At 38.7% G+C, this 24,048-nt stretch overlaps 2 protein-coding genes and 1 long non-coding RNA gene across 5 annotated transcripts in view; 2 read left to right on the top strand and 1 right to left on the bottom strand.

The window, feature by feature from the left end:
- The window catches only part of LOC109110407 (rho guanine nucleotide exchange factor 26-like), an 85,060-nt gene extending 78,299 nt beyond the window's left edge, over window positions 1-6,761 (bottom strand). The window contains exons 1-2 of the mRNA XM_042775037.1: window positions 6,574-6,761; window positions 1,050-2,247 (exon numbers count right to left, since the gene is read on the bottom strand). Coding sequence (XP_042630971.1) covers window positions 1,050-2,219 — 1,170 coding nt within the window. The 5' untranslated portion in view covers window positions 2,220-2,247; window positions 6,574-6,761. The remainder of the gene's footprint in view (window positions 1-1,049; window positions 2,248-6,573) is intronic.
- On the top strand, window positions 6,108-13,953 carry LOC122134133. 2 transcript variants are annotated; one of them, XR_006162460.1, is made up of 4 exons: window positions 6,108-6,198; window positions 12,450-12,838; window positions 13,151-13,321; window positions 13,807-13,953. It is a non-coding gene; the product is annotated as an uncharacterized LOC122134133 (long non-coding RNA). The 2 variants fall into 2 exon arrangements; XR_006162459.1 differs by lacking the exon at window positions 6,108-6,198 and adding an exon at window positions 11,475-11,511.
- A 2,418-nt stretch (window positions 13,954-16,371) lies between these two features.
- Window positions 16,372-24,048, top strand: part of cd151l (CD151 antigen, like) — a 52,522-nt gene continuing 44,845 nt past the window's right edge. Inside the window, exons 1-3 of one of the 2 annotated variants that reach the window (XM_042775035.1) lie at window positions 16,372-16,502; window positions 16,590-16,633; window positions 17,715-17,798. In XM_042775035.1, coding sequence (XP_042630969.1) covers window positions 17,715-17,798 — 84 coding nt within the window. In that variant the 5' untranslated portion in view covers window positions 16,372-16,502; window positions 16,590-16,633. The remainder of the gene's footprint in view (window positions 16,503-16,589; window positions 16,634-17,714; window positions 17,799-24,048) is intronic. The other variant, XM_042775036.1, reaches the window with a different exon arrangement.

The following is a 24,048-nucleotide window of genomic DNA, read 5'->3' as shown; positions in this document are numbered from 1 at the left end:
TGAACATCAGTATGGCTTTAGAGCAAATAGGTCAACCTCAATGGCAGTGATGGAACTGGTAGAAGAGATTTCTACTCCAATGGATAATAATGAATATACTTTGGGGGTATTCCTAGATTAAAAAAAAGGCTTTTGAAACTATTGATTATGGCTTATTAATGATTAAACTAGAGAGATATGGTATAAGAGGAAAAGCCTTCTCTTGGATAAAAAGTTACGTTGACGACAGATATCAAATATCATGTACAAATAAATAGTGTTAAAAAAAGTTACTTGTGGTGTTCCACAAGGTTCGGTATTAGTAAGTATCACTGTCAAGGTCAGGAAAGTATGAAAGACATCGTCAGAATAGTCCATCTCCCATCAGTGGTTCAACTGTAACGTTATGAAGCAACAAGAATACTTTCTGTAAGTGAAGAAAATAAAAATAACGACTTTATTCAATAATTCCTTTGTCAACAGTCTTCTCTGTGTCTCTCCATATCACCGTATGTGGCGTAAAGTCATTATTTTGCTTTTCTTAGCTTACAAAAATTATTCTTGTCACAGGACTCCCGGTTTTCATCCAAAATATCTTATATTGTGTTCAGAAGACGAACAAATCTTTTACGGGTTTGGAACAACATGTCATTTTGTCATTAATAATTTTTTCACAAAACGAAAAGTGGATCACTTTGCATTACTTTTTTCTTTTAAAGAGGAATATCTGATCTATGTGATTATGTGAAACAAGACAAGGAACCAGCACAAAAACCAACACCAGCAAAATATTGTATAATTCTCGTTATTGACGAAAACCAAATGTGGATCACTTTGCATTACTTTTTTCTTTTAAAGAGGAATATATGATTTTTGTGATTATGTGAAACAAGACAAAGAACCAGCACAATAACCTTTTATTGTGTGCGATTTTTAATTTTTTTTGTCAATATGGCACACCACTATTGCCCTTTATCTTGTGTTTAACCACTATAGAGACACCATAGCCATTAGCCATTGGCAGGAAGAAGTAAAATAACTTTTTACTCAACATTTAGCGTTCAACTCACTTTGCTCTTGGATGAACTCACGCAAGACGGTCCCTCTTCAGCAACCCCTTTCAGCACAGGCTGGGACAGTCGTTTGTCCTTTGGGTCTAAAGATGGCACATCTAAATCAACACCACTAACCATTGCTCGGCGATATGATTTGGAGCGCTGGCCTCTCGTCAGCAGTCCTGCGTTCTCATCTCCATTCAGCTCATCCTTACTGGTGGGGAAAGAAGACCCAGTCTCAAACATGCTTCGTGGTCGGAAAGCACTTTTACCAGTGTCCAAAAACTTCTGAGAGGGCTTGCTGAAGCGTGTGTCAGAGACCAGACCCCTGGGGATGATCTGCTGAGTGCCGATCTTCTGCGCTGCGGGACAATGGGTGCTCAGTATGATTGGGGAAGAGGACCACTTGCCCTCTGAGCCCTGAGGTGACTCTGAACTCTGCCTTTGCAATAGGATGCCCCCTGGCCTCTCAGCAGGGGATGGGGTGCGGGGTGTGGGGGGGTCTGAAGGGAGGCTAAGGTTGGAGGAGAAGGAGGGGATGCTGGAGGTGGAACTGTGAGATGGGGAGCTGCTGAGGCCGACGGTAGACCCATGAGCATCTTGCGACTGGAGTGGAGGTGATCGTGTAAAGTTCTGAGGTGATGCATTATGTTTTGGTGAAACAGTGTCTGGCGGTGGAGATGCATTCCCAAAAACAATCTGATCCCTTTGAGAGGTAAAAGTGAACTGACTGGAGAAACGTTTGAGAGGCTCTGTTATGTCATGCCAAACACTGAGGCCATTTCCATTCTTGGTGGGCAACATTGGTGTTTTAGGGGAAGAAATAGCCTCCTCATTCTTTTCATCATCCGATTTAGTGAACTTTGACAGCGAAAATCGTCCGTTTGATAAATATCCAATACTGATGCTCCGAACAACCCTAGCCTTCCTCGTGGATTTGTTGAAGGTGTGTTTCAGCACTGTAGTGTTTGATGCAGTGGTGGTAACCTTCTCAGCCGGCTGAGTGAGAGTGAAAGTGCACTTATTATCCACAGGAAAGTCTGTCATGAGAACTCCATCTAACTGGTAACAGAGAGGTCTGGGCTTGGGCTTCATGTCATTTTCATTCCGTCTTTTCCAGAGAGGAGTGATATTGTTATTGGAGAGATCCACCTCATTGCCAAGATCCATAATGAGTACATTCATATCACTCAGCAATCATTCTGACCCTTGTCTGAACCAAAAGAGAGAGGGAAAAGATACATGAGTGGATGTTGAACTGTGCCCGGAAACTTTATACTGATCACTTAATAACATCAACTTTTTTAAAAGACTTAAAAGGATTTTTAACTCTAAATAAGCATATAGTAGTGATGTCACATACTGTATGACACTAAAGTGTCAAAGCGCGTATCGAGTAAGCAGCTCAATGTCTTACGAAGCTCTGTGCCGGAGCACGTATTGTTTTCAGAGAATCACGTGATCAACGAAAAACCAAGCCTCACTTTCTGTCCAATCACGTGTGCGTGTCGGAATGTTCGAACCCCCAGATCTTACTTTACAAGTAAGTTTTCATCCAGACTTATTCAATAAAAGTAATATGAAGAATAAAAACATTTTCAGAAATAAATAAAATATTTGGCATATGCAATTCACATATGTGTACATTATTCTTCTATTACATCATATTGATATTCATACTGGCACTTGATGCCAGTTTAATGGGTAAATTACTTTATCAGGGGGAGAAATTCAACAAACACAAACACACACACACACTTTTAGGCTTTTGTATGTGCACGTAACATGAGTCGATCTATGGAATTTGTGTTCGCTGCATCGTCCTACGGAGTGTCTTTCACGGGCTTTTGCCTGCTATATTTTTATTAACCACCAGATGGCGTTTTGACACTTGTGAAGCTTTGAATCTTTACCCAATCCCTCCAGGATTTTGCGGAACTTTTTTTCAGATTTTTGTGGCCTAAAATTTTGCTGCTTCTTTTCTCAAAATTTGCGGTTATATTTGCGGCATTTCTTATTGTTTTGCAGTAAAAACATACCACAGACAACATTCTTCTAACACTGTTATTGACTTTTCTGACTTCGAGAACCACTGTAGGTCTCCAGACTAATGTTTTGACGACACCAGCACTAGTGCCATTAAGATCTACAGAAGGTGGCACCAGCACTTTGACAGTAAAGCACTCACCCTAATTGCACATGTACACATCTCACGGAGAGACATCTATTAATGTCTGCATTTACATATGCAAGATGTATTTTTAAGAGTACTTGCTCATCTGCAATATGTCTCTAAGATATTTTTCTGCCAGATGTCAAATAAATATTTATTAGACAACGCATGTAAAACTGCTTCTGAGACGTGTATCAGAGTACACAGCAGATGATTCCCAGATCTTTAGCAGACGTCTTACAGATGTAATAAAATAAATAAATAAATGTACTTTTATTACTGTCATTCAGAATGTCTAAATATAATTGAATACAAAAATATATATATTAGTGAGTGGAAATGGCCTATAAGTACTTCTCTGCAGCCAGCTACTAGTGGTAATTTAGTATATTTTTTTTTTTTTTATTATATTTTTTATTTTTAAATAATTGTTTGCTTTTATTTTTTTTGATGGGTTTTAGTTTTGTAGGTTGGGCAAATATTGTCACATTAAAAATAACTATCGAATTTGGTAGTACTTAAAGCTTTGAAGTGCTGGGAAAAGTTGTGTGAAGCATTTAAAAACACTCAAAAACATTAGACCATTTCTGCCACAAGTTGTTCCTGTAGTTTTACTTTGTTAAATCAATGGTGAACGGTAGTGGAGATTTGTGTTTATTGAACAATGTTTTTCCTGGTTTCCAAATCAGTGGTGTTTGTTCTGATATCTGTAACTTTAACATAATTCTGCTCTGAATTTGAATGCTTCTCACAAGATTTAACAGAGATGTTGAATCTGTGGCAAAGTAATTGTGTGTGGCTTCATCTTCTGTAGAGATAAGGATTCAGAGAGGTAACACATTACCTGAGCTGCAGCAGTGCAACAAGTGTTACAGCAACTACCAGCAATTTTCTGCTTGACCAGCATGTTTAAGCCAGCCAAACTGGTCAAATTAAATGACCAAAGTCATCTTCAAATCCACTTCAACAAGGCAGTTGACTGTGGAGGTATGAATACCTTGTTTGTTTACTAAATGAACTCGCAATATATTATTGCATAATAGTTTACCTGTGTACTTTTTTATATTTATTTTAGACTATACTATACATTTTCCCAAGCAATTATTGGTTTGATTAATTAGTTGTTAAATAACGAACAAGGGTGGTTTTTTTCCCCCCATTTACAGGGACAATATTCTTATTTTTTTGTTGTTTTCCAGTACATCTTGTCTTGGGAGCACCCTTTGATTTTACATCTGTAAGTAGTTATCAGTTAAAGTAATTGACCTTTATGATGTTGTAACAGTTGATATTTAAAGATTTCTCTATGTTTGTGTCTTCCAGTGTGACATTCCAATCATACAGAGATGGTGGACTCTTATTCTTCTAGAGAACTTTTCTGGAGAAAGGTACTACACATTTCCTCCAGCCCACCATTACATTTGCACCCCCTTCTGACCAATTTGAAATTAACTAAGATACATGTTTATTACAGTGCAGAAACCCTACAAGAGGCCCTTCCAAGTGGATAACAGGCTACGCTTGTGAGGTATGTCTCAAATCGATCGATCTATCTATCTATCTGTCATATAAATATTAATATATATTAATAAGAAATAATAAAGTAAAATTTTCCTTTAATATTCTGTAATGAAGGAGATCCCAGTAATCTGACAGAAGTTGTGAAATGGCTCCATTACAACAGACATCTGCTCCGGGGGCCAGTGGAAGAGCCTTGTTTCCTTATAATGGAGGAAGAGGACAAGGAAAAGGCCCTCAACAATCTCCTGGAACAATCAGAAGCTTCCAGAGTGCCCTTCATATTTCATCTTGTGATCAGGGGAGTTATTTTTGTAGGATTATCATAACAAAATGGGCCTAAGAGGGAATTGTTCATCTGATACATTTTAATTTGAATTTATGCATGATTGTCATGACAAAATGTGCCCAAGAGTGAATTGTTCATTTTGTAATTTTTTTTTTTTTTAATGCAGGATTGTCATGACAAAATGTGCTTAATAGTGAATTGTTCATTTCATAAACTTCAATTTAATTATTGTAAACATTTTGATTGTAACTTTTAAAATTATGCTGCTTTTGTGTGTGTGTGTGTGTGTGTGTGTGTGTGTGTGTGTGTGTGTGTGTGTGTGTGTGTGTGTGTGTGTGTGTGTTTTATTGAAATGTTTTAGTTTTCATATAGAAAATGTATGATGCACGTGTTCTTGACTTTGGAGTTAACATTTTTTATTTTTTTTAATCTTGTGATTATAGTATATTTTATATAAAATGCCCAGAGGTTTCAAACATTATTTTTAATATCAAAAACAGGAAATAAATTGCATAATACAATAAAACGAATAACTGTATAGGCCTACAACTAAATTACACAAGATTGATTTTTATAAAATGTTTAATATATCATTATAAAATGCATACATACATAAAGTATGACGTATCGTGTGTAATAGAAGCAAGTTACCCCTTAAAAACCGTAAGATGGCGCTACTCTGTTAAGAACGTAACTTCCGGTTCTGTGACTGCTGGTGCTGCGGGTCTGCAGCTGGATACTATTGGGGCAGCTCTGGTTCGAGCAGATAAAGCCAAACAAGTAGCGTGGATTCGTTCCGCTTTTGGTTTGTTTATCCAATGTAGCTCTTGTAAATCGGTCATTGTTATATTGTGGTTGGTTTCTTTCTATTTTATTAACTCAAAAAAAATTAGTTTGTTTTGGTTGTTGATTTTATTTTTTGGGACTTGTATTAGCCCAAATTCTGCAGAAAATTTTAGTTCATTTTATTTTGATTATTTGAGAAATTTTCTTATTTTTACTATTTGGGGTTGCTGTGTTTGTTTGTTTTTGAGATAATTTGTGCTATATGAGGATTCTTTTGGGAATGTCTGGAATAGTCGATGTAATGTTTTAACCTGTATGACTTTCTTACTTAAAGTGAAGACCATGACATTTTACAGTCCCAGTCACTCACTTCGTATTGAGAAGAGACGCAAGTGATGGTAAGATGTCACTAACATTTAGCTTAACATGTTATTTTTGTGTTCCATAGAAGAAAGTCATAACGTTACATGTTTGGAAAAATATGTTGTTGTTGTTTTTTGACAATATTTTCACTTTTCGTTGAAATATCCCTTTAAATATTCGGAAGGATACGCAGTTTTACAGGTTAATTAGGTTTTAACTTCGCTGAATAATAAACATTGCTGAGGATATTGTTGGTGGATTTATAAGTCTGTAAGGGGTGAAATAGTAACTCCCGTTATCGTGTGCACAATATCATCACGCGCGCTATTACGTTAACTCTCTAGTACGGAATAACAACAAACAGTGTTCGCAACTAAACTTTATAAGATTTATAAATAAATGCAGCATACCTCTGTGTGAAGATTAACTCTAATCGTCCTCTCTACTCGTGTTTTCCCCGCCCCCTTGAAAAAATAGAAATGAAAGTGCTGTAAACTCCAGAAATTATGCCTTGTTTAATTCTCGTTGCAGGGTGCGTTTTGCGGTCTTGCAGTCGTGTGGTCAGATCGAGACTACTAGTGCACTAACTTAAGGTTTGGCAGGGAGGGCAGAGCGCGCCCAAGTTCACGTGACGTCATGTGCTCGAGGATTGAGCTAGTGTGAGTGGCTGCCTCAGCTCAGAAACTCAGTGCGAGAGAGGAAATATTTTGTAAAAGAAAATCTTAATCAACTAAATTAGTTGTAGTTTATCCTAGTCATTCTTCATAAACTTATTAGTGTGTAGCATTCAGTGCTTGAATATAGAGCAGTCTATGATATAGAGATGCAGTGTCGTGAATAACAGTGAATTCTTAGCGCCATCATGTGGAGCTAATTTGGCAACGTGTTCAAAGCCTTAATATTTATTTTTTTGTATTTGATTTTTTTTTAAATAACTTTAATGTCTTATTCTTATTATTATTATTATTATTATTATTATCATTATTATTATGTTGGGTTATGAAGCAAGTCAATTTGGCATCTCCTCATGCAGGCTGAAAGTAACTCAGAAACATGCCACTATGTACAGTGGCTCTCAGCAGTGGTGTAGTCCTAAAGAAAAAATTGCTTCAGTCGCCCCCAACCCCACCACCAATAAATAAATAAATAACCTTCACCAAAAAACAATTATTGTTATTGTTGTTGGTTTATTAGTAATTTATATAGTTATTTAGTAATATTAAAACAATGCACTCTAAAATTGGTTGACATTATTTTTCAAGTACTCTACTGCATGACTTCCAGTTTGTTCCAGCCTAGGTGTCTCAACCGCATTATATATAATTTCAGCATGTTGCTTTGGAATTATATTTGTTGTGAAAAGTGATTCAAAGAGACATCTGAATTTAATGTTTTATACAAGTGGGTAGGAAAAAAAATAGCATGCCCTACTCAACTACATTGGAGTAAATTGATTAAAAAATGGTCTCATTTCACATAAAACACGTAAATTTTAACACACGGGAGGAATAATTAATGTTTTTATTGTATTTTTTTTTTTTTTATAATTTTATGATAAACATAAAAAAATTATATTATTTTACTAAGTTTTTATTTTAAAGTCTGTTATTTAAGATCTATGTAGTCCATCTTTATGCATGTAAAAATATAGCTGATTTTAATATTTAGGAAGAGAATTATACCTCCTGCAAGATGATTTGAGGATTTTGCAGGAGAAAAACAAAAGTTTTTTACAAATACTCAATTACATTCAAGCGCACAAAGAGCGCTCCATAAAAAGCTGTCACTCAGTTGATCGTGATCTCAAAAAGTTACGTTATTAATTTCTCTATACTGCACAATTAATTTATTATTTACATCATTATAATAAGATGTTTTTCGAGCTTGTAGAACTGCGCACCGGACAAAAACTCCAACATTAAAGAAATCAACAGATTGGCTACATTGTTCAACGTCATAAAAAAAAAACCTCTGCAAATAGAAACTACACTGTCAAATATTTCAAGTTGGTTAAACTTAGAAACGAAAGTTCCAAGTAGGTATAAATGTAGACCTGAGATCTCCAAAATGGGGCGTGAACTCTAAAAGTGGGCAGAACCTCCAAAATGTGGCTGGGTCTCTTCGCGCAAAGACCTTAACCATTGGCTCTGACTTCAGCCAGTTGTTAATGACTTACATTTCAAAATAAAACTTTATTTCTAGTTTATCTAAAACAAAATATTCTATATAAATAAATATGCTCAGTGAGAGCAGAGCCCAAAGCTCCTGGCCAGTGGTGTTTGGACCGGAGTTTGAACCTCTGCTAAATAAACGGGAATCACCCACGAGCTCTCCCGCGACCCGTCCCAGTGCAGCGCAAAGATTTTACTCTATCCCTTTATTGATATGCTTATGTCCTGAACTGCAACTTTCTTAACCTTGCTATTCAGCGCCAATCCAGCCGTGCAGTCAGTTTCACTGGTTAAGGTTAGGGGTCAGGTGTGGGGTAGGATTAGAGTTTGCACTGAAGTGGATTGGGAGAAAAAGGGGTCAGGTGTGGGGTAGGATTAGAGTTTGTGTCAATAGGCGAGCGTTCAACTTCGAAGCAGCACGCTGCACAGAATAGGCTGTGTTAGATGCGCCTCGCCTCGCCTGAAACGTAGTAGGGCGAGAGAGTAGGCGGCTTGCAGTGAGGGGAGGAGTGAAATAAACCGCAGTCACAGAGGACTAGTCTCTGAAGCTCTCAAAGTGGAACAGATACCTACGCGATCAAGGACAGATATCGCGTTATCTCAATACACGTGCCGTCGTGCTTAGATAAAAATGATATAATTTCAGTTCTGTTGCTTTTTATATGAAAAATAAAATATGATGAACAAGGGACACTCAAGGTGCTTGACTTATTTAAATTCCAGACGCAAAAGCCCGTATTTATCAAATCCGTTTTTACTTTAAACAAACATGTATTTTAGCTTCTTTTATCGAAATATGACAACAATCACATATTCCACACATATATCGCGCACTGCTAATAGGGTTTGGGAAGATTCATGGACTCAATTTAACTACAATAATCACATGAAATTAGAAAAAAATAAAATTATTTTAGGAAGAGAACGACAGCATCACAAGTGCGTCTGAAACCCAATGAGCGTTAGATGTGTCGACAGTCAGTTTGTTTCCCATCATGAACTTTTGATCAGCGCAGTCGGTGGCGAGCCTGCACTCGACAAATAGCTGCAACTGCACTCGATCTGATCACAATCCGAACACAAGGCCGCCTCGCCGTTCGCGTGAGAGTTTTTCTGGCAAACAACCGTCAGCATATGACATCTAGAGCAAGCCGGCAGGATCGTACATCGGACACTTTTCTATACCCGGCAATTGCATCTCGCACGGAGTGATCACCGGTGATACAAAACCGGTGATCGGTTTGCGCAGATTTTGTTACATTCAAAAAACAGAATATTATGATCACTGTATGACATCAAAGTACCCGCGGAGAGCGGATTAAAAAAGAGCCCGCGGATCCAATGCATTTCGAATCGCTATCGCGTTACTTTGATGTCAACAGTGATCATTAGGCTGGTTTGAGATGCTTTTTATGTCATACAGTGATCATTAGGCTTGTTTGAGATGCGCCTTGCCTTGCCTGAAATGTAGGCGAGAGTAGGCGGCTGCAGTAAGGGGAGGGGTCAAAAAAGACCTTTGAAGTCGGACACTTCCTGAATCTCGCTGTTTTGTCCAGGGGGGCAGGGTTTCATATTTTATTGAAGCATCCCTGGGCGCCGCCATTGGCTAGCGGACCCCCACCTGCTGTTAGCATTCCATTGACTCCCATTCATTTTGGCGTCACTTTTGACAGCGAATAACTTTACATCTGAGGCTTTTAAAGACTCCATTTGTCCCATTAATTATTTCTAAAGAAACACGAAAATGTATAAAAGGCCCCATTACCTTGTATCTTACGTTATGGCCCCGTAGAAGCAGTTTTTGTAAAAATAGGCTAATGATTACGTCATAATCTGCGACTCTCTGTCGCACAGCTATTAGAAGACTTACAATTGTCAGACAGGTTGCTCACGTGACATTTACGTCATCAAGCTGAGTTTGAGTCTGCGCAGTACGCTCGACCCCCAGGAAGTGCGTGCTTCTAATTGACTTCACTTGTCTCCGTTGAATCCAACGGGGTCGCTGTGTCCATTTCTTTTACTGTCTATGGTTTTCTCGCCTGCAAACGTCAGCAATGGAGGAGATCACGTTCGCGGTTTTTTTTTTTCGCAGATGCGATGGATGTATTCGAAATACCACATCTTTGTCATCATGTGCATCAATTCCTTTGTTCTGCTGAACACAAAGGAGGAAATTTAGAAGAATGTTTGCAAACAAGCAGGTTTCTGCCATCATTTCACGTCCATAGTATTTTTCCATACTATGCAGGTCAAAGATGTTTTGTAGCAAACATTCAGAATTTCTTCCCTTGTTTTAAGCCAGACCCTGACACTTCTCAGATGAAACCACACAAAGATGAGGCATAATAGCTAAACAGTCCATTTAGATATTTATGTGCATGTATATTTTCAATGGATTGATTTATTAATTCACACAAACATACAATAGAATAAAGTGAAAATTACAAGGAAAAATTCTAATTAAGAAAAAAAATTAAATTAAATAAACGCATGTCCTAATTCTTAACTTCACTAGGCGTGTTTTGTTTTTGTTTAGTTCGCATGTAATATATAAATAAATGGGTAATCTAATTCTTAGAATAAAAAGAAAATGTATCAGTTGACATTCTCAGCCAATGAGCATGAAGCTTTGTCGTCAGTCAGTCGTTTCCCATCATGCTTTAGAATAGCGCAGTCGGTAGAGAGCAGCTGTGCTCGACTGCGCAATCCGACACAGCTGCCTCACCGCTGCGTGAGTTTTTTGGCACACGTCAGCATGACATCAGAGCAAGTGGAACGTAACTCAGACACTTTTCTAACCAGCATGCATCTCGCGGTTATCACTGGTGATCGGTTCTGCGCAGAATTTGCTCATCTCAAACAAGCCTGTCAGTACACGATCCGTTCCACCTGCACGATCCGTTCTACGCATGCGTAGTAGACGCTTTAGAAAACGCACATGCGCAAATGATAATTCTATTTTGCGATGATTTACGACACTGCACGATCTGTTCCACGCATCCACATATTTGTACCGCGAGACTTTCATTCACTCACAGCGAAAGAAAATGGAGTTCAGCGGAAGAAATGAGAAGTTTGCCCTTTATAATGCCGTTAGGCAATATTTGGTTGACGGGTTAGTGGATGCGGATAATGCCGTTAAGGTCTCACGAATGGCTGCAAATTTCGTTATAAGAGGTAAGTGAGTGTGGGCATTTGAAATAATATTAGCTAGGGCTAGGTACCGAGTTCGATACTTTTTAGGTACCGACCGAATTGCCTCGATACTATCGAGTATCGAAAAATGACTTCTTGTTCGGTACCAGATTTCGATACCTAAAGGGTTAACTCTTCAACGTCATTGCTTAAACAAATACATAAGAAATGCACAAAGACACACCTAAAACATACTCATATGAGACGCACACATACACATATACACGCACACACACACGCATACATACACACACACACGCCTACACGCATACATACACACACACGCCTACATACACACACACACGCATACACACACGCACGCACGCATACACACCAACACACACACGCACAACACACACACACGCACACGCATAACACACACACGCACAAGAAAGCATACAAATTGGATAAATTGACGCATACACACACGCATGCATACACGCACGCACGCATGCACACACACACGCATACACACACACGCACGCATACGCATACACACACACACGCACGCACGCATACACACACACACGCATACACACACACACGCATACACACAAATGCATACACACATACACACACGCACGCATACATGCACGCACGCACGCATACACACACGCATACACACACACGCATGCATACACGCATACGCACACACATGCATGCATACACGCACGCACGCATGCACACACACACGCATACACACACACGCACGCATACGCACGCACGCACGCATACACACACGCACACTTGCATACATACACGCATACACACACGCACGCATACACACACGCACACACACGCACGCATACATACACGCATACACACACACACACACACACACACACGCATACATACATACATATTGTAATACCAAACAAAGCAGCAAAATCATTGTTACAAACATTGTTTGTCTACCACAGAAAGTAAATTATTCTACACTGGCCCCAGTGCACAATTCATGAGGCTGGTTGTGCTGTCTGATGAGCAGAGGCGGGCTGTCCTGGAGGAGTGCCACAACAACCCTGGCACAGGGAACCATGGGGGCGTGAGGGCGACCATGGACAGGGTTGTTGTGGGGTACTACTGGGATAACATAAAGGCAGATGTGGCAGAGACTGGGTACTTTTTTGGAACTTTCATGGAATTTAACACTATGGCTCTCAGGCAATGAATTGATTTAATGGCTTTGTTTGACTTCAGATAATTATTTGGTCTAAATAATAAATGTATCCATCAGGTCAAAAGCTGTCACAGATGCCAAAAGAACGACCCCATAAAGACTGTGTCTCCTGTCCTTCACCCTATTAAGGTAGAGTTTACCTTGTTGTTATAGTTGATGCGACATTGTTGTTTTGGAAAACACAAAGTGAATATATACAACAATGGTTACTATGATTATAAGCTTAATCACATTATTTTGTTATAATCGCATTATGAGGGTGCATGTAAACGTGGTCAATGTTTCACCCTTTGTTACATTGCAGATGTCTGCAATGTCTCCTAGAGACATTTGTTAATTTTTTTTTCTTCTTAATCTACACTCAGTACCCCATAGTGACAGCAAAATACCAGAATTGTAGAACTTTTTGCAAATGAATAAAAAATAAACTGAAATATCCAGAATTTCAGAAATTGGAACCTGCTCACACTGCCAAAAGTACCAATACCTGGTTTAATGACCAAGGAGTCACTGTGCTTGATTGCCCTGCAAACTCGTCTGACCTGAATCCCAAAGGGAATCTATTGGGCATTGCCAACAGGAAGATCGGAGGTATGAGATACAACAATGCAGGTGAGCTGAAAGCTGCTTTTAAAGAAACCTAGGCTTCCATAACACCTCAGCAGTGCCACATGTGTATTGCCTTCATGCCTCGTCATACTGATGCAGTATTTCAAGCAAACTGAGGCCCAACCAAGTATTTAGTGCATATACGTGAACATATTTTTCAGAAGACCAACATTTCTGTATTAAAAATTTAGTTTTTTATTGGTTGTATGTGATATTCTAATTTTGTGTGAGACCTACCTGTATTTACTTTGTGCATGTTATGGTTTATATGAGTTAGCAGATGCTTTTGTCCAAAGTGGCTTACAAATAAAAACAATACAAAGGTTCGCAATTAATAGCCTAATGAAAATACAATAATATACAAACCATAACTCATAATAACTATTTAATTTATGCTGAAAAGATGTCTTTAGGCCCCTTTTTAAAGACCCAAAACATCTTATGTTGTAGTTTGTAGTCTTAATTTATGGTATTTTACTTTATCATAGGAGGAACAGGTAGAAGTGGAGGAGCTGCCCCTCACATTGAAACATATGTACCAGGCAGAATACATCGTGAGGAACAGTGTTGGGCTTTTCACTGGCCAGGTGCAAGAACCCTCATACATGTTGATGGATCATGATGACCAAAGGAACGCGTGGAGGGTTGCTGATGGAGTCGATGAAGTGCGATGCCATGGAGCCTTTCACGTTCATTTTCGAAAAACATCCAGGACATGGAAACCTTCATGATTATTTGCCAAAGACACCCTCAACCTGAGAGTAAATGCTAGAGTTGGCGTGCACAGTCACCCATATAGATTTTGTTAGTGTGAGTGTATTTGGGTGACTGTGCACCCTGTGTGTGTGAGAGAGTGTGTGTGTGTGAGAGAGTGTGTGTGTGTGAGGAGAGAGTGTGTGAGAGAGAGAGTGTGTGTGTGAGGAGAGAGAGAGAGAGTGTGTGTGTGTGTGTGTGTGAGGGAGAGGGAGGGAGGGAGAGTGTGTGTGTTTGAGAGAAAATTTTTACTCTTAAATAAAACTTCTGTGCACACATGCTTCTTTCAAGTCATTTCCATTGTCAGTTTGAAATACTCTATAATGTTTCCCCACACTTGTTTGTAGTTCTTTCTTCATGTAAGTGCAGGCAGATAGTCTAGGCAGAAATGCATATTATGTTCCTTATTGTCTTCTGTAAACAACACTGAAGGGATTATTTTCCTCATTTAGATTATATATATATATATATATATATATATATATAGATGTATATATATATATATATATATAAGCCTATATAGACCCATACTAATACAAAATTACTCAACTTAAAAGTTAACTATTAGCAGCTTTTAATAAAAAATAAAAAAACCACACAAACCGTCTTTGACAATACTACTGACCTCAGACCAAAACACGGCAAGTTAAGTAAATTAAGCCTAATACCATAAATTAAGCCTACACAAATATGCCGCAAATGGTGCCGCCTAGCCGTCAAGTATTTCATTGCATGCGTGGTAGGTACCGATAGTGTAGGAAAACCGTGACGTTTTCTACTACGTAATTACGCGCATGCGCAGAACGGATCGTGCAGGTGGAACCATGGGTGGAACGGATCGTGTACCGACAACGCCTATTCTGTGCAGCGCTGCTTCAAGTCGAACGCGCCTAATGGGAGGAAGCCACGCCTTATTTTTGAGCTCTCACCCCATTTTTGTGTTCCCTCCCCCATTTGGAGATCTCCAGCCCTGCGTTCCATTCGGAAGGGCTCATCCCTATGCACTTTGAAGTGGCCAGTTTTGAGCACTTCAGTTTGGAACGACCCTTCAATATCGCGGCCATGATTGTTTTCGGTCCGAAGTGCCCTTCGGAGGGCAATATTTTCTGTTTGGAACGCACCGCAGGCTGCAGTTGTACCCTTCTCCAATTTTCTGCCGAATCTGAACCATTGAATTAGCTGAAGCGAACTTGTAAAGCGAAATAAAATGGACTGAAAATTGTCTGTTGAATATTATATATCATATTTTTAAACAGATTTCGGAAGTGAACTCTGGAAGGTGAATATGAATTTTAAATTATGAAAATGTGTGTGAAATGTTTTGAATTGAAATATTGACCCCTTAAATAAATAACTATGTTCAATTTCAGACCCTTAAAATGCAAGCCCTGAAAATACAAGGCATAAAAATGCAAGCACCGTTAATCCAATGCATTATTTTTTCAGGGTTTTTTTAATTTATTTTTTAGCTTTTCGTTTCAAAGATATTTGTCATTATTTTCCTTCCGTAAGCTTTGACAGTTACATAAATAAAAAAAACTCTATCTAAAAACACCAGTCTTTCCATTGCTGATGTTGGAGCATAAACACAAACAAAAATGAGAACATATTTTTCAAAAATTGCTCTTTCTTTTAAAGTCTTCCTTTCACAATCTAGTCAACTTGATGTGAAACTGGGAAAAACAATCTTTTATTAAATAAGTTACCCCCACCCCCACCAAGTGGTGTTGTGACTAAGGATAAAAACACTATCCCACTCCTGCATCCAATCAACAGCATTTTTAACATCACTATGTCTCTTGAATAAAAATAACATAAATATTTTACTGTTTATTAACTTCAAACATTTTTTTTTTTTCTTTTTTATCTTGCACTATTCACATTCATTGATACACACTTAGGTCATGCTCAGAAATAAAAACAGAAATAAAATCAGACTGCTATATGATCCATATTCATTGATTTAAGCTTTTTTGCTGCCATTCAAGTCCATATTGAGTTTCCGCAATTTTCTTTAACCACACTCTTCTTTATATGAAAAAAAGCCTTCTGTCATGGAACATTTTTTTTTTGTTTGTTTGTTTGTTTGTTTTTTCTTTCATAAACTGCAGAGAGAGAGAGAGAACGGAAATGATTACTTTGGTCAAAATGTGTCTTCACTCCAGATATATATATATTTTCCAAATTCGAATCAGTTTCCCTATCTTGAAGTAGAATAGATAGCTGTCACACACACACAACACGCACGCAAGATTCCTACAGATGCTGCACTAAAATTGTAGCCTCCGGTATTGCAGGAGTATAATGGGATTTTGGGTTGGAACATTTTCTGGCACCTGGCAACCCTGATTACTGGGGTGGAGCTCCTTCGAACTTTTCTCTTTGGGCACGTTGTGTTTCTGCTGTTCGTTCTGTTCTGAAGAAAAAAAAGGTAACGTAAACTAGCCGATAAAATAAGCTTGTTAAGTTTTTTTTGTTTGTTTGTTTGAACGAGGACCGATTCTTACATTTTTTGCAGTATTCTTCTGTTTGGCTGTCTTTGTGTGACGTCAGCTAATAAAGGTGAGATCTAAACTCTTTGAAAAGTGTTCGTAGTAAGTTAACTGTTAGGTCTTTATGGAATTAGCCTTCGAGGTCGAAAATCTGAACACCATTACATAGAATTAGGGGACTGAACAGATTCTAATGAGTATAGAGCTGCAGTGTAGAGTTAACTTGATTTCTGGGCTAGCCTAGCGTCTGGTATTGTGTTACCGCAGTAGAAATCAATAAGAAAATAAGACCGAGATGAAATAATCTGAATAAATAAACACAGTTAAGCTTCATGCAACATCAGAGTTGGTCAAATAAACAAAGCTAAGCTTAATGCAACATCAAAGTTGGTCAAATAAGTATATTATAAATGTGCTCTGAAACCGTTTATAAGGCTGAATTCGGAATAACATACTAGCAATTGCTATATTTCTGCAATTTAAAGATAGTTTTATGGGAGTTTCCTTATTCAGCATGGCTTTGTGCTGCGGTAGGGTAGCGATCGAGATGAGTGTCGTTCTGAACATGTTCAAACAGGTGAGTGACCAGTCAGTTGTGTGTCACATATTACTTCATTTAGTGAGCAGTACTATTAGTATTTATACATGTTACGACCGTGAAAACGAGTATTTATTTCGAGATTAATCTAATCAATAAAGTATTATATACAGCTTTGGTCTTTTAGACATGTAGAATGGTATTAGCTGGAGCACCATTATATTGCAATGTACCACCACAATATTGTCTTGTAAGGGATATCTCAACTGTTTATAATTGTGTGTGTGTGTGTTTGTGTGTGTCAATCATTGTTGTGAACATCTGTGTTTTTGAATGAGTGGCAGATAAACAAAGAGATCCAGACACATTCATCACTTATGTGTCAAAGTATATATTTTAACAGTGCTTTGTTTCAAGATCATGCAAACCCTGAGAGTAAACAACCAGAAGAGGCTTGAATGACAAGGACAAGAAGAAATGTTTTTTTTTTGTTAACATTAAGATTTGAAAATACAAAAGCAAATACTGTGCACATCCGCAAAACAACAGCATATTTAGCCCAACAAAAGTGTTCAGTTGCTTTTAGTTCATGTCTGTGCTTTTTCTTTATCAGATGGGGGCAAATAAAGAGAAGAACGAAACATGTGGGACCATTTGCCTAAAATACCTGCTCTTCACCTTCAATTTCCTGTTTTGGGTTGGTATATGTTACTGTAATCTGATGGACTGTTAAAAGTGTATGTAAGCAAGGCATAATTCGGGTACTTCTTCATCTCAGTTAGCTGCTTAGCTTTTATTATTTTCACACATTCAGTAATAGGCGCGGGAAACATTCCAACTGTTTAATTGTTGGAAAAAATAATAAAATAAAAACATTTCGGAGTGTCTATTTACATTAAGTGCAAATAGCCCACCTTGTTGGCAAACAGCAGCTTCACCCACCAACGTGTGATTGGGCTAGTTTTTAACTCACAAAATAACAAATAAAACTAAATAAAATTGAAACAAATATCTCCTTTCTTATATTTTATATGCAGATTAAATACGTGTTAATGAAACATTTGGCTTGTCTCCTGAGGACACAGGAGGGCGCAATGAGCAAAATAATGCACCTCATTAAATTGTTTATTCGATGCAATAAAATAATCGCAGTCTATAAAAAAGTGAATATTTAAAAAAACTAACAAAAAAAAAAGACCCATATTTATAAATCAAATATAATTTCGTAAATTGCATAAACAATATGAACAAAATAACATTGTGTATTTATGCATAGATTAATACAAATAGCCAGAGCGCTGATCACACGGTTGCATTTAAAAATATATGAGACGCAGTGGACTGGAATAAAAACCCCACAAGCTCTTGAGACATGTTTTATAAAAGTTGAACCTCTTTTAACTTTACATGACTTTCTGTTCAAGTCTTGTGCAAGACGCAAGTGCCACAGTCATAGTTGTGCATCTCAAAAATGCCCCTTATATGCGTTTTGTGTGAATAGCTTGGTTTCGGTTTTAACCTAACCAATATCTTCTCCGCATTGAGCTTCTATATTTCTCTAATATTTTAAATGGAAAATGCTGCAGTGGCGCATCCTGTGGGTTCAACTGGATAGACTAACAAAAACATTAAAATGCAGCATGACACTTATGGCGGTTTTCCACTGCATGGTATGGCTCGGTACGGTCCGGCTCGGCTCAGTTTGCGCTTCCACTGCAGTTTAATACCACTTAGAGTGGGCTGGATTATAGACATGTCTCTACTGCCATGCTGAGCAACCTCCTGAAAAACTTTTTTATTCTGCGTCGTCCCATCAAGCTCTCGCTGGCTCCACTCCTCTGCTACTGCTCATTGAGAGGAACGTCTGTACTTACTCATCAGACCACGAAACAGCCTTTATTTTGTTGTTTAAAAAAATGTGTGCTCATTCGAAACTGTTGCGTTCATTCAAAAAAAGTTGCGTTCGATCCTCGCTGGCTGTGCTGATTTAATCTAGCGGGTCTAGTGTCTCGTAATGCCAGTTCAATGATGCAGGTAGTGACAGTTCTTTCCGGGAAATCAGTGATCAGCAGGGGTTACACATCACATTTTGGTAACGGTACGGCTCACTTGGATCCTCAGACGAGGTGGTACTGAAAAAAGTACCAGGTACACAGTGGAAAACTCCCCAAAAGTGAGCCGTGCCATGCCGTGCTGCACTGTGCTGTACCATGCAGTGGAAAAGCACCATTACATCCCCACTGCATCTCATGCGCCACTGATAAGGCTCCCTGATGTATGCACCTAAAATTTAAATACACTGTTTTTGCATTCTGAATGCAAATTTTTATTTTAAATTCGACTAATATTTATTTTTTGATTCATCGTCTCCTCATCGCAGGCAGGCACGGCACTCATTTCAGCATGTGTTTGTGTGTTCTGTTGGATGTCTGCTTGTCAATCATAGCACATATACATTTAGTCATTTAGCAGATGCTTTTATCCAAAGTGACTTACAAATGAGGACAATGGAAGCAGTCAAAATCAACAAAAGAGCAATGATATGCAAGTGCTATAACAAGTCTCAGTTAGCTTAATGCAGTGCATGTAGCAAGGTTTTTTAAATCACATAATAATAAATAAATAAAAATAATAAAAAAGATAGAATAGGAAAAGAATAAAGCAAGCTAGTGTTAGAGGCATTTTTTGCTTTTGTTAATTGTATACTAAAGAAAAAATAAAAAAATAAATAGAATCCAAAAAGATTAGAGAAGCTAGCGTTTTTTTTTTTTTTTTAAGAAAACAAGCTGTTAGTAAATAAATAGAGTACAAGTCTAAAAGGGGCATTTTTTTAAGAATAGAATTAGAATAGAGAATGCTACCATTAGAGGAACAAATAAAGATGGAAAAGATGTGTTTGTAGCCAATTCTTGAAGATGTCTAAGGACTCCACCAGGAGGGATCATTTAATTTAAAAGTCTGTGAAAGTGATTTTGTGCCTCTTTTGGATGGCACAATAAACCGATGTTCACTTGCAGAACTTCTAGAGGGCACATAAGTCTGAAGTAATGAATTTACGTAAAGGGGTGCAGAGCCAGTGGTGCTTTTGTAGGCAAACATTAAAGCCTTGAATTTTATGCGAGCAGCTTTTGGTAGCCAGTGCAAATTGATAAACAGAGGTGTGACGTGCATTATTTTCAGCTCGTCAAAAATTAATCTCACTGCCAAGTTCTGGATTAATTGGAAAGGTTTGATAGAACAGAGCATTACAATTGTCCAGTCTGGACAGAACAAGAGCTTAAACAAGGAGTTGTGAAGCATGTTCCGAAAGAAAGGGCCTGATCTTCTTGATGTTGAATAAAGCAAATCTGCAGGACTGGGCAGTTTTACCAATGTGGTCTGAGAAAGTCAGCTGATCATCAATCATAACTCCAAGGTTCAGTGTTGGGAAAGTTCACTTTCTACATGAACTAGTTCAAAGTTCAATTCACAAATTTTAAAATGAACTAGTTCAGTTCATAGTTCAAACTTCAAAATTTTGAACTAAGTTCACAGTTCCAAAAATGAACTAGTTCATAGTTCTTTTTTTCCATATGTTGCTGCGAGCTATTATTTTTCAAAATTATTGCCACAACCCATATAGAATCACAGACAGCAATTATTTTATCAGTTTTAACAATGAAGCTATGCGTCAGATTTCATCTTCACATCCAATTTTAAATCCTTATCCAACCAGGGTTTACATTAGCATTGAGGGGACAGCATTTTCCCATTGTTGCTTTAATTTCTTGTTGCTGTCCATTCACTCCACACTAGTAGCAGCTGCAGCTTTCAACCCTACAGTACATTCTCAAAAACATGAGGGAAAACGTGCTGCTTGAATGGTCTTTTTTAATGAGGAATTATTAAAAGAAAAACAGGACAGTAATCATTAAGGTGCAAACGTTTTTCAATTTTAATAATTTTCCATTGTCCACATGCTAAAACAGAATATTGGAATCCTGGAAAAATATACCAGGCAGGTTCAACAAATAAAATTATTTTAAATGATCATACGCCTTCTTGGTACATGCTGCTGTTGCCTCCATGCTTTTTTTTTTTGATGACGCGTCACGCATGCGGCGGACGGTGGTGCGACACTGGTGGCTAGTGTTGCCAGATTTGGTGTTTTTTTCCGCTACATATTAAGACCCGTTTACGGTGTGTGTTTTAGCCGGGTTTTCGCCTGGAAGGCTCTATAGAAATCTGGCACCCTATTGAACGAAGTTAACCTGAGAGAGCGTGCCGTTCACAGACACCAGAATGAACGAGTTGACAGTAACGCTCATCAGGCAGTAATACAGCACGTTCAGTTCACGTTCGCCCAAAATATGAACGAGTTCATGAACTATCGTTCAATGAATGCGTTCAGGCACAACACTGCCAAGGTTCCTGGCTGTTTTTGGAGGAGTAGGAGGAGGATGTGCCTAACTGGATGGTGAAACTGTGATGAAACGATGGGTTTGATGGAACCACAGTCACTTCTGTCTTGGCAAGGTTGAGTTGAAGGTGATGGTCCTTCATCCAGCAAGAAATGGCTGTTAGACAAGCTGAGATGCGAGCAGCTACCGATGGATCATCAGGATGGAATGAGACGTAGAGTTGATTGTCATCAGCATAGCAGTGATATGAAATGCCATGTTTCTGGATGACAAAACCTAGTGATGCCATGTAGATGAAGAAGAGAAGTTGTCCAAGAACAGAGCCCTGAGTAGTTAGATGTTGCGACTTGGACACCGCACCTCTCCAAGATACCTTGAAAGACCTCTCTGAGAGATAAGACCCAAACCACTGGAGTGCGGTTCCTGAAATGCCCTTTGCCAATAGAACACCAGTGTGAAGGGATGTGTTGATGTGAGTGAGTGCAGGTACAACTGCAGGAGAAATGGCTTGAAGGAGATAAGATGGAATAGGATCAAGCAGACAAGTAGTAGGATGATTAGAAAGGATGAGTTTGGAGACTTCTGTCACAGAGAGTGAGATGAATGAGTGTATGTTTGCTGGTAAGATGTGCTTAACAGATTGTGGTGTGGAAAATTGTGCACTGATGGTTTTATTTTTATTAATGAAGAATGTAGCAAAGTTGTCAGAGTTGATGAAGGAGGGGGAGGAGGAGGACAAAGGAGGGAGAAAAATGATTTAAAGAGCATGTGAGAGTTATGTAGTATGTCTTTTTAGCAGTGGAGACATTAGCAGAGAAGGAAAAGAGGAATGACTGATACACATTAAGGTCATTAGTATTTTTTGATTTGTGCCACACCCTTTCAGCAGCCCTGAGCTTAGAACGATGCTCGCGGAGAACATCAGACAGCCAAGGGGCAGAAGGGGTGGTATGGCCTGGCTTGGCAGAAAGTGTCTAATCAAGATGTAAAAGTGGAGCAGAAAGTATCAGTAGCACTATTAGCATCAAGAGATGATAACTGTTTAGGGGAGGAAGTGGCGATGAAACCATATCAGATAGCCGGGAGGGTGAGAGTGAGTGTCGAAAGATGACATGTGGAGGGGTATGTGCTGTGTCAGGAACCATGTTGAGGTTAAGAGGAGGAAGTGATCCGAGGTGTGCAGTGGAGAGTAACCAGTACATGATCAGTGGAGCAGTGTCTTGTGTAAATAAGGTCCAGTTGGTTGTCTGATTTGTGTGTAGCCATAGTTAACACTCTCTTGAGATCAAAAGAGGCAAGCAGAGTGTGGGAGTCTGTTTCATTTAAAACAGTGATTCATTTAAACATTAAAAAGCATGAAAATATTGTGCGATTATATCAATTTTTTTTTTATTATTGTTATCGATGATGGTGTACCTAAATATCGATACCGTTTTATCGCTCAGGCCTAATTTCTCTAATACATAAAATAAGTAAGCTTGACCAAAGTTCTTGTGGGGAGAAGAATTTATTGAAGGCATTAGTGTAGCAGTTCTTCAGCAGTGATGTTAGCATGTAGTTCTTCAAAGAATCTTAGCCCAAGGTACTGTCTGTGAGACAAGACCTTTATACCTGGTAACAAATGTGCTACAAACAATACATTAACACTCCATGGAAAAGCCAATGAGAGTGTAACCTCATGATGGCCTGATAGGAACTCTCCCATGGAGAGCCCATTATGCATTGACCTGATGCTTACCTAATGGCCTAATTATTTGGACCATATGAGTCACACTTTAGAGTTTCAGTGTAGAGAGAGTCACACTTTTGAGTCACACTTTAGAGTTTCAGTTGATTGCATCTGAGGCCCAGTCACAATGTAAGTGCATCTATGTCAAGTCAAGTCACCTTTATTTATATAGCGCTTTAAACAAAAAAGATTGCGTCAAAGCAACTGAACAACATTAATTTGGAAAACAGTGTGTCAGTAATGCAAAATGACAGTTAAAGGCAGTTCATCATTGAATTCAGTGATGTCATCATGCAGCTCAGTTTAGTTTAAATCGTATCTGTGCAATAATTTGCAATCAAGTCAACGATATCGCTGTAAATGAAGTGTCCCCAACTAAGCAAGCCAGAGGCGACAGCGGCAAGGAACCAAAACTCCATCTGTGACAGAATGGAGAAAAAACCTTGGAGAAACCAGGCTCAGTCGGGGGGCCAGTTCTCCTCTGACCAGACGAAACCAGCAGTTCAATTCTAGGCTGCAGCAAAGTCAGATTGTGCAGAAGAATCATCTATTTCCTGTGGTCTTGTCCCAGTGGTCGTCTGAGACAAGGTCTTTACAGGGGATCTGTCTCTGTGGCACTAGTTGTCCTGGTCTCCGCTGTCTTTCAGGGCTGTAGAGGTCATTTCTAGGTGCTGATCCACCATCTGGGCTGGATACGTACTGGATCCGGGTGACTGCAGTGACCCTCTGACTTGGATACAGACTGGATCTGGTGGCTAAAGTGACCTCGGAATAAGAGAGAAACAGACTAATATTAGCGTAGATGCCATTCTTCTAAT

The sequence above is a fragment of the Cyprinus carpio genome, chromosome A18, assembly GCF_018340385.1.
Source record: "Cyprinus carpio isolate SPL01 chromosome A18, ASM1834038v1, whole genome shotgun sequence".
NCBI classification, from domain to species: domain Eukaryota; kingdom Metazoa; phylum Chordata; class Actinopteri; order Cypriniformes; family Cyprinidae; genus Cyprinus; species Cyprinus carpio.
Note: the sequence above shows the minus strand (reverse complement) of the source record. Positions and strands in the feature narration are given on the sequence as shown.